We start from the raw sequence: 12,049 nt of genomic DNA, 5'->3' as shown, positions 1-12,049 counted from the left end.
TCGCAGATGTGCGCAGGGCTAATTAAACTTAATAATATTTACAAAATTGGGCCATGACCGCCATCGCTAACTGACAACAAAATGTGAATCTGAATCACTATCAGAATCTAAGCCGTTAAACTTCCTACAACGAAATGCGAACTGGATCTCCTAATTAATTCTTGTAACTGAACATAGATCTTGTCTATTGTCTTAATTCCTGGAAAGAGATACAGATCCAGATCTCTGTTAGAAATCCTGCAATTGAAAATAGGCCTTGATCGCCATCACAAATCCCGCTGTTGAATATGGTCCCTGATCTCCCCGAGAATGTCTGTATGTAAATAAATAACAATGTGTGTCATAATCACAATATCAAAAAATGGTCTTAGGTTTACACTTAGCCTTCCCCCACCCCCTAAACAAATGATCACGATACTTAGACAGGTTTTAAATGTTCCTGAAGACACAGACATACGGACATAAGAAGTTTTTCGATAAATTTAGGAAAAACCACAAAAAAATATAAAAAAATGAAATTTATAAACAAACCATTCATGCAAAGTAGCAATGAATACGTATATGGCAGCACATCCTACAAAACTGGTCTGCCCTAACTTTTGTAATTCTCCATTTACTTTGTAGAATAAAATGCAAGGCGATTCTTGGTAAAGGTAACAGCAACTTTAGCCATACTTCTAAATGCAAAAGGCTAGCGAGGTCTCCTTAAACTTTTGTCATTCTTCATTTATTTTGCAGAATAAAATGCAAGATGACTCTTGTTAAAGGTACAGCAACCTTAGCAACATTTGCTAATAAAAAAAGGATGGCGAGGTTCCTCCGTAATGTCAAGTCTATGGGGGAAGGTTTTCGCCTTGAATTAGTGAAATAATCTAGGGAAGAAAAACTAATGCCTAGAAATATCAATTAAGAAAAAGATTCTTTCCTTCAGGAGCGAGTCACTAACCTTTATCAGCTAACGAAGAGAGAATTAGTGAAACCGAATTCCCCATTTTAATGGTTATAAAGCGAGTTTCCTTAAGGACAATGGAAACAATAACCTGATCAAGTAATGGATATAGAGGTCTGCTGAAGAGATTATTCCCAGAATTATCGTGGAAACTATGTTGGAAAGCTTTCGCCACATGTCCTTTTGTTCCTTATCTTTTGTGCATTCTATTGTTGCTCCCTTGAAAGGCGCTCTGGGCGCAGCACCTGGAAAAAAATGTATAAACCTTTTGTTTAATTTCTGGGACTTTTTGCGCCAGGCGTCCATTTTGCACGATTTCTAACATCAGCATTTCTGTGTGTACGCTTTTTTAATCAAAACCAAATCTTTTCTTAATCTTTCTAATTCTTTTTCTTAGTATAATATTTATCTCTGATATTATATTCCTTCTACTTGTAAAAGCAAATACTCTGAGGAAAAAACATATAATGAAATTATTTGAAACAAATGGAGGAATACTTCGATCGTTATATGATGGTGAAATATTATGTTAAAAAATCAAGAAATGTGAAAACTTTAGGCATAAAAACCTCACTTTCGCTCCTGTAATCAAAGCATTAAGAGATCATAAAACAGATAAGATATATTTTCAAAATACATTTAAGATTGTAAAAAAAAATCACCTTATTTGAAACTCACCCGTTTTGAATGAGACTAATAAATTTAATTATCTTTGGCTTTCAAGAACTGTTTCCTTGAGCTGGTGACCATGAATTAACCGTTATCACAGTGCTCGCCAACCCTTAATCCAAGCTTTTTTGCTGGACTCCCAATATACAGTCATCTTTGTACCATTACAAAGTCAAACAATCGACCTCCTGCGGTCGTGATTATTCTCAAGGTACTTCGACATGACAACAGATATTTTCCCATCTGACGGCAGCAGTTAGTTTGGTCCAAAAAATAGCATTTCCTAATCCACCACTGTAGGATTTCTCTATGTATATGTATGTATACTATATATATATATATATATATATATATATATATATATATATATATATATTTTGTAATAAATGTTAATCTTATCTTATTTGCAAGTAAATCGATGTGCTCAATATTATAGGCCTCTTATCAGTTGCGCTTTGTAAAAATATGAAGTTTTATTGATATAGTTTGAAAGACTATATGATTGAGATTAAATATTGAGAATATGAGCAAGATGAGAGGTCAATGGTGCAATATACGTGGTAGGTACCAGATGCTGATGACCTCTCTGTCTTTGCTCAGTATCCTCCACTGTGTTAGAAGAAACATTAATGTATATAAAATATTGCAATTACACCGCAATAAAGAAAATTAGCTTCGTTTAACAAGCAGTCCCCCGCGAAAAAAAAGGCAACGAAAACATCATATATGATGTTGCCCTCATAATTTTTATAGTTTACCGGTTTTATTGTTATGTTCATGCGTTTCGGTCTGTTCACCTTACAAAAATTACGATACAGAACATCTTAATAGGGGCAGATTTATTTCAAAAGCAAAACAATAAAACAAAACAAAAAACAATTATTCATATTCCTAGGAAAGCTGATGGCTGGCTCTTTTAGCAACATACAGAAAATAATGTCAATTTAGGAAATGGCTTTGGCTTCTTTTTTGCAGCCACAGATACAAGAAAATAATGGTCAATTTTAATGGAAATGGCTGGCTCGTTTTAAGCAACCATACAGGCAAATAATGTCTTTAGGTTTAAGAGATATTATTACTCTCCCTCTCTCTCTCTCTCTCTCTCTCATTAATTTACCAGAGACACGTCACACCCCAAAAGCAGTCATACAGAGAAGATACGTTCTCTCTCTCTCTCTCTGATTAGAGCAAAGACGCGTCTCACTCCAAACGCAGTCATACAGAGAAGATACGTTCTCTCTCTCTCTCTCTCTCTCTCTCTCTCTCTCTCTCTCTCTCTCTCTCATTAGAGCAAAGACGCGTCTCACCCCAAACGCAGTCATACAGAGAAGAGATGTTCACAGATAATCAACAAGCCGTTCATGTATGACATAACACCAGATCATTAATGTACGAGGGAGAGTCATCGTCTTCGGGGACTGCGCGCAACATGTCTTTGTGGTTCCTGCAAATTAACCAGATCCCTGAGAGAGAGAGAGAGAGAGAGAGAGAGAGAGAGAGAGAGAGAGGGGATTTTCACTACATTTCCTCTCTCCACAACTTCTGCATGGCTCATGTTCCCTTTCTTACTTAATTAAACCAAGAGGCACCTCCCCTACAGGTTAATTAAAGCATTAACACATACAGCAACTGTAATATATATAATAACAATCATGAACGAGTCAAATAATTTATGTTCTCATGAACAGAATCTGAATGCCTTCCTAAACCTTTAAAAATATAATACATGCACATTCTATACATAATATTCTTGCTTTTCTTCTGTTTTTAATTCTACATGATAGAATAACATTAAAGGAGTTTGCCTTGAGACTGAATACATTGTACTGTCCACATTCTTAAATATTTGCTATGCATTTCTCGTTCTCAATGCTCAAAAATACATGGTGCTCTCTCTCTCTCTCTCTCTCTCTCTCTCTCTCTCTCTTGTGTGTGTGTGTGTGTTGATCGAAAAGCCCTTGGGTGTTAAGATTTTCGAAAATAACTTTTCATAGTTCTTTATTGACATTTCATGTACACACAATATTCACACAAATAACAAACACAATTATTTATATATTTATATATATATATATATATATATATATATATATATATATATATATATATTATATATATATATATATATTATATATATATATATATATATATATAATTTCGAAGACATCTTCCTCAAATTTCACTAATGCGCACATATCCCCACACACACATACACACACACAACCACCGTCGCTCATAAGGCTTCTGTTAAAGAAACCCCCTACACACAAAATCCACACGCAATAAACTACAAACAACTCTCGCGTCCTACTCCTCATAATCCCCCCTCTTAAAAAGAGCAGTATTTAAAAATCCTATAGAACATATGACCGAATTAACCAACACTTATGCTTGGGGGCATTGGGAAGCCCTCTCACGTCCGCCCGCGCGCCCGCGCGCAAAATCACGCGGGCTGTGAGCAACGGGCGACCACTGACGCTACTAATTGTAATGTAAATCCTTAATTACGGGATAATAACATCAGTCATTTAGCCCGTGTTGTGGGAGAATTGGCCTCCCCTTTGTGTCGGGGAATGCTTCTCTCATTCACCTGCTCGTCCGGCAACATCCATCAACGGTGCAATTACCGTGTATACCTCGCTGGTCGTTAACGACTGTGTTGTTATTATCACCTGGCGTTGACTGCTGCTACTGCTGTGCGTGTGCGTGTGTGTGTGTGTGTGTGTGGAGTACCTCTTCTGGATGTTTTATCCTTTTTTTAAAAGAGGGTAGCTTCTAAAAGACCTACGACATCGCAACTTGTGACAGCGCTTTCGAGAATGTAGCCTCTGCCAAAGCTACAAGCATGTAGTAGCACTCCAAAGTCCGTGCAACAGATGGCGATCTGAATCACGACCTATCTCTCACCGCCACCTCCAAGAATGTGTGTTGTTACCCAGAACAGACATTGGAACTTCAACTTCGAGTGTGGATGGTCTTACTTACTTAGTATATATTATTATCATTCCTCTCTGGAAAAGTCAAGAAGGATGAATCACATATACATACTTATGTGTGTGTGTGTATACACAATTAAGTAGCGAGAGGCACGGATGTGTTGAAAAATAAATGTTAAAAAGTTTTGAGACCAAAGAATTCGAGACAATTACGAATTTTAACGAGCGAACCAAAATGAGTCAGGTTCAGGGCCGATATAATTGGGCGTAAAGCACAAACAAACTCAAACGGGGAACCTAAATGAAGCTATTTGATTATGAGACCAACAGAAGAACTACAGCCCTACAATACACTTTTGAAAAGCCATGGACTGATAACTCGGGACGAAGAAAGAAATGAATGAATTGATATTTTCATCGTACTTCTGTTTTCACTGACTCCAACCAAATCTCACCTGAAAAATCCACTCCTATACACTGTTTCCAACAAGCCTGGTCTAGATAAAGGTATCAATTACCTGCTCGAGCAACGAGCGCTCAAAACAAAATCCTGGGATCTATGACTCATCATCCTTAGTCTGGTTTGCAACGCTGCAACACTTGAATGCAATTAATACCCTCAGCCTTCAATCACCGCTTCATTTCGCGCAATGGCACGTGTGCAATCATCCGAGCCTTCATTATTCAAACGCGGCTTTCAACAAACCAAGGTTAAGACAAAGGAATGCTCAAATATTTAAGCACGGCTTTCACTGGCCATCGCATCTCGATATATAACTCAACGCGCGGAACTTCAAGCGTCTAAAGTCATGTAAATCAAAAGTTCAAAAACTGAGTGGCAGATATGAAAGTTGGTTTCAAAAGATTTCTATTATTCTAAACAAAAAATAGTCAATTTATATTTGTTTAAAGAAGAAATATTGCCGGTCATAAATTTAAAAATCATGAGACCTTGAACAATCATCCTAGCTAATGAAAAGTTTAAAAACTGAGTGACAGATATCAAAGGTATTTTCAGAAAAATTTATATTTTCGCTTACTCGGGAAGGTAAGGCTGCAAACTACTTTGTTGTTGTTGTTGTTATTATTATTAGGGTGTAGGAAAGGTCTATGGAAGAGCATAAAAGGGTCTGAAAAAGGTGTTTTGCTTTGAATCAGATACAGGAATTTTATGATAAGACATTTATGATTTATTTACTAGAAAGAAAACGTAAAAAAAATATAATGTGCGTGTTAAACAGCACAGGAAAATATAGAAGTAAACAAGTTACAAATTGAATTTGTGGGTTTCTTTTTCAAGTATAGTATATTCATTTTAAATATTCGTTGGTGAAACAAGGCTCTGCTTGACCATAGAATTTAGCATGTTTTCACTGACGTTGAAATTTAGTCTTTTGTTTTCACAAGTAAATATTGTAAATAAATACATTTAAGAGAATGCTCCCCATGAAATAAGCATTCAGGGATTCATTACTTTACTAATCTATATTATTATCTTACTTATTTATGATTCAGAGTGAAATTTCTAAATAATAAATTGAACTGGCTGTCAGACAATACATATATCTCCGAGCAATCATTGATTTAAAAAAAAAAAAGGGGGGGGGGGGGCGGGGGGCAGGGGGGAAATTCCAAGTAAAAGAATGCAGTTGATAGCAATGTACGAAGTTTGCTCTGAAAAAATGACTTTAAAAAGTAAATTGACTTACTATGAAATTCAGGGCCTCTGTAACACGGTTTTTTGGATTTTGCTCCTTATCAAAGCATCGGATGTAGCTGAAAGTTGACATATGCATATTTTACAACTACACACAAATTTTGTCAGCATTATCAATAACCTAAACCCGATAGTTTTAATTTTTATAGAGTAAAAAATGATCTAGCCGACGCCATGGCCAATGATTGCGAGCCAAGAGTCGGAAAAACATTTGATTACGTAAGCAAGGTAAACATCGTCTTACGAAATGTTGCCCCGCCCATCCACCAGACAGAAACCCATTCACCTTATTCCATCGGCTCTGAAACCCATAGTAGTCATGAATGACTAACAAGATTTGGAATTGTCCCCGTGGTTGCAAAACTGCATTTGTCTTACGACTTGCAACTTTATACAGTCAATGGAAAGCCCCTGGCCATACTTACTATAGCCTGAATAGGTAATTATTCAGTTTCTAGTTTAAATCCAATGTTATGGTCTGATTTGTATTTAGCGTAACGTGATTATAATACTTGTAATGTCATTCAGGATTTGAATCATTTCCAGTTAAACTATTCACTATGCCACCAAGAGAGAGAGAGAGGGAGAGAGAGAGTTGGTATGTAAAACAGTCTTTATATAACTATTTTTGTTAAAATAAGATTTTTTATCCAAAAGTAGGAAATACAAGGCGTATATGTGCTTAAAATCTCCAGCAGACCAACGGATCATCCGATAAAATATTTTTTTTTCTTTTCTTCTTCTTTAGTCTGTACGACCATGTTGGATAAAAAAAAAAAGACTTTATGAATGGCGGAACGATACATAGATGTGGGTGGGGTATCTGTGCTAGCGTTAGTAATACTACTATAGCAGTAGTGCTGCAAAATTAGTAATAGCAGCAATATACATGAATTAAACGTTTAGGCCAACTGCTGGGATCCCTGAGGATCAATTAGCACTTCTTACAACTACTCGAGAAATGTTTTTATAGCCAGAAGTTAGATTTTCTAATACAACAATGTCCATGATAGCCTTCATTTCCTGAATTATTAACGAGGCCAAAGTGGGTGGAGCCTGATGAAGTCATCATTCTGACTGATAATTATTGGTGAAGGTTTTAAAGCCAAAATACGGTACCGTCTATTTCTTTTTTTTTTTTTTTTTTTTTTTTTTTTTTAGGTTTTTTTTTTTTTTTTTTTTTAGTAGATAGCGATAAATAAAAATTGCTTGACATTGGATACAGCAGTTATCAAATCAAGCTTTGTCTACTATGTCTTTGAAAATTACCAACTATTCCCTACATCTTGTCAATCTGATTGTGACCTTTAAAGTAGATTACAATTTCTTAGGACACTTATTTTGGGAGTTAGACAAATAATCGAAGTGATTTTGTATTTATTAACATATTTTGTTGGTTTGTTCATTATGACAATTATCAGTGGAGAGGATTCAGAGTTCATAAAGGCGTACTGCTGGCTTGCATTGTAAATTTTTTTTAAATTTTTTGTCATTGTTGCCAGAGGTATAGCCTTCGTTACGTATAGCCAATCATCCATCGAGAAAGAGGGAAGAAATGCTGTCATAAGTTACGTAACGAATGCGTTCGAAACATTTTCTCTGAGTAAGTTGGCCCGTCTTCAAAAAAAGTCACTTTTACATTATAAGTACCAAAGTTATTCAACCTACGTAATGCAGAATACAGTCAAAATTTATGTGTAGATACAATGTGTATTCTGAATAAGCGTTATATCTATGAAATGCATAGATAAAAAGTTATTGCCAAAAAACCGTGTTACAGAAGCCCTGAATCTCATAGTAACTGCCATGCATGAAATGTGTCTCATAAATACTAAAGTAATATATTGACCTACATCGATCTCGATTTTTTTTTCTAGAAAAAACCCTTAAGTAGCAAACATAGCTAACTGCCACGCATAAAAATTCATGATAAAGGATTATTTTTTTTTTCGTTAAAAGAAAAAAGATTTATGAAGGTTGTTTTTGAAGAGATATGATTTTACTCAAGAAAAACATTCTAAGTGTCAAATTAATGCCTGCAATGACGACTGCTTTCATACGATTTAACTTTTTATCAAAAGAAGAGAATTACTGTCAGCAGTGTATGATCCCAATAATAATAACAATAACACATATGTTCATTATCACTAATACTATTAACATCATCTTGACCAATTAAAATGATACTACTACATATATATTACTACAGCTGACCAACTTTAATATAATAGTACTAATATCTGAAGTTAACAGTGGACCCTTAAATACTCATTTCATATCATCTTAACCAATCGGGGGAGAAATGATACAAATACAAAACTATATTTACTACAAGCTAATTATCGACTTTTTAAATAAATAAATAATAATAATAATTAATAATAATAATAATAATAATAATAATAATAATAATAATAATAATAATAATGTCTCTTAATGAACGGTGATCCTATTCACATCGTTCTTGACCAATCAGAATGATACAACTACATATATCACTACAACTATTCGACCTTAATATAATAAAAATAATAATCATAATAATAATGTCTATGTTCAGTAACCTTAATACTTTTCATATCGTCTTAACCAATCCGGATGATACAACTACATATGTTACTACTGCTATTCGACTCATAATTAATAATAATAATAATAATATTCAACTTCAATAATTAAACCAGGAACTTCAACCAAACTCATCTTACTTTGAAACCATCGACAGAACAGCAAGTAACTTGTGCGTGTCTTTACAACGAAAGACATCTCATTTAACACTTTGTGAGAGATTCGTCCCCCATCTCTCTCTCTCTCTCTCTCTCTCTCTCTCTCTCTCTCTCTCTCTCTCTCTGTCGTGAGAGGACGCTTTCTTGTCAACCGACATGTCAAAAGGGAGTCCTTTAATGTTGTGTTCGCTGTGTAAACACACAAACAGAGACGACATCAACCTCCCCCAATCAAAAAAAGGAGCACAAAGAGAGAGAGAGAGAGAGAGAGAGAGAGAGAGAGAGAGAGAGAGAGAGAGAATTTCTTTTTCCAATGACTGAGGTCAAAAGGGGACATCATCATTCGAACGTCTAAGAGCTAACTTGGGACTCGACGGAACAGAGATGGAATTTTTCAAGTCGAAGTCTAAACGTGGAACAGAATAGTGTCTGGAGAATGCGCACCCTTCTCTCTCTCTCTCTCTCTCTCTCTCTCTCTCTCTCTCTTCCAGGCTGCTGTCTCTCATTATGTTTCTTTGTTCATGTTTGCATGGTGTCTTTCACATCTTTCCTTGTTGCATTCTGCCCGATGTCTCTCGGTGTCTCTAACTCAGTCTGTCTAGTCTCTCAATGTATTTCTTTGTCTCAATATTTCTACCTCTCTCAGTGTCTTTTCTTTGTCTCTGTCTGTCTGTCTGGCTGTCTTTGTATTTCTGCCGGTCAATCAAAACCTTACAGTCGATGGTTTATATGTCTGTGAGTTTGCATCTCTCTAACCTACAGTACACCTACCTATCCATCTATATTTCATTGCAGAGAGAGAGAGAGAGAGAGAGAGAGAGAGAGAGAGAGAGAGAGAGAGAGAAATGATACCTTCATACCCTCTGTCTCTACCTGTGTTTGTATCTCTATAACCTACCAAGTACCTACCTGTCCATTTAAGTTTCATCGCAGGGGAGAGAGAGAGAGAGAGAGAGAGAGAGAGACCGAGTATTATGTCGCTACCTGTGTTTTTTGTATCTCTATAACCTACGAAGCAGCTGCCTGTCCATTTTAAGTTTTCATCGCAGAGAGAGAGAGAGAGAGAGAGAGAGAGAGAGAGAGAGAGAGAGAGAGAGAATGATACCTTCATACCCTCTGTCTCTACCTGTGTTTGTATCTCTATAACCTACTAAGTACCTGCCTGTCCATTTAAGTTTCATCGCAGGAGAGAGAGAGAGAGAGAGAGAGAGAACGGTAACAATTGCACCGAGATGAAATACCATCAAGAGACTGTCTGTCCTCCTTCGAGGTGTTTGTCGCCAAGTCAACGAAAGCGACAGAAAAGCAAAAATGGTCTTTTTTTTTTTTTTTCTGTGTTTGCTCCAACGAGTTTCAATGACCCTTCCTTGCAGGGCCATGGTGATAGAAATGGGTAGTTTTCATCAAGTTGTGTGTGTGTGTGTGTTTCGCCAGCGGGTGTGACAATGAGTATCTTCTCGTTCCTTTGTTGGCAAGTCTGCTTAAGCGTGAACGTTTTTGTTTCCGGAAGAACGTGTCCTGAGAGAATAGAAACGTTTGCTTTCTCCTCCTCGAAAGTACGCCTCTTGAAGTGCTTTCTCTGCCTCGAAAGAAAGCATCTGCAGCAAGTTGAAATATCTGCTCTCTCGGTCTCCGTTTTCTCTAAGTCTTAAATGCCAAGGAAATATCTTCGTTTCTCCAGACGACCAAACCTCGAGCGAGAGTGGAGACATTTTCTTCGCCAATAACGCATCTTGAATATTCTAGCACGTTTTTTTTTTCGATAAAAAATATTTTCTTAGTCTTTAAAAACGCATCATGAATGAATAGGAATATTTTCTCCATCCTAAAAAAGAACGCAACTCGAGCAAGGGGATATGGTTTCTCCAACACCCCACAAAAACGCCTCTAAATGAGCGAAATTTATTTTATTTTGGAAATTACATTAAATGAAAATGAAAGGCACAAACCTGGTCTTCAGTTATATTTGCAACTGGTTCGTCATTTTCGAAACAAACAGTGCATGGGCAACATTGCCAGGTTGTCCTTCCAGTTTCCAAAGTAAGATTCATTTAAAATATTGTTTCCCACTCCCGTTTCCAGTTTGAAAGATAAAAAATATGCTTAACATCGCCTTGACAGTTTCAAAAGTAACAATGAACGAAATGAGTTTCAAAAGTAATCCTTACTGGAAATATTTTCCAATTGTCTTTATATATTATCTAAATAATTTCCCACTATCTTTTAAAGTTTTAAAAGTAATAAACAAATGAAAATAAATGTTCCAAACTGTCTGTCCAGTATACAATGACCTAAAGAATATTTTGTCGTATCATTCCAGTTTTTCCTGCTGCAAACTGGAGAATAAGCTGAAAATTAAATAACGCAACATCTCGCCTCACATACACTTTTTTTTCTCAAACCGCCATTCCAGTTTCGACGCCAGAGGCAGCAGCATCGAGAAGGGGAAACACTGGAGCGACGAGATGCTGCTGGAACAGCGGGCCTACTTCAAGTTTCTTCCTGGAAACTCCTGGGGTTCCAGCGCGGCCCCAGGGGCTCACCTGGAGATTTACCCCGTCCAAGACAGAGACCAGGCGAGATACCGCTGCAGGGTGGACTATCTGCTCTCCCCCACTAAGAACACCATAATCAACTTCACAGTCATCAGTAAGTCGGAGATTTAAAAGGAGTTCCTCTTTCCAGACCTGCGTCTGGAAGAGTTTAAAGTTTGCTTTTAGGCTTTTATTTTTAACGCCTTCGTACGACTTCAAGATGCTTTGCTGCCTTTGGTAAATATTTAAAAATACGTAAGATAACTTTTATAATGTAGCTTAATTTTAAAAGGAAATTAAACTTTCCAGACTTGCGTCTGGAAGTGTTGAAAGTTTGCTTTTATAGTTTTATTTTGACATTTTTAAGTGTTCGGACGAATTCTACATGCACTGGTGCCTTTGGTAGGTATTCAAAAAATACCTCAAAATTACTGCTCTGGATTAATTTGCCTTCCAGATTCCGTCTGGAAGAGTGTCAAGTTTGTTTCCATCTTTTTTTCGAATACGTTTAATTGTTC

The 12,049-nt window shown here is 36.4% G+C and overlaps 1 protein-coding gene across 1 annotated transcript in view; it reads left to right on the top strand.

Annotated features, from left to right (window-relative positions):
* The window catches only part of LOC135195764 (nephrin-like), a 452,421-nt gene that overhangs the window by 288,252 nt on the left and 152,120 nt on the right, over positions 1 to 12,049 (top strand). Inside the window, 1 exon segment of the mRNA XM_064222212.1 lies at positions 11,411 to 11,646. Within this exon segment, the coding sequence (XP_064078282.1) occupies positions 11,411 to 11,646 (236 nt within the window).

Source organism: Macrobrachium nipponense, chromosome 16, assembly GCF_015104395.2.
Source record: "Macrobrachium nipponense isolate FS-2020 chromosome 16, ASM1510439v2, whole genome shotgun sequence".
Classification (NCBI taxonomy): domain Eukaryota; kingdom Metazoa; phylum Arthropoda; class Malacostraca; order Decapoda; family Palaemonidae; genus Macrobrachium; species Macrobrachium nipponense.
The sequence above is the reverse complement of the archived record's forward strand: the minus strand, read 5'-3'. Positions and strand labels throughout refer to the sequence as shown.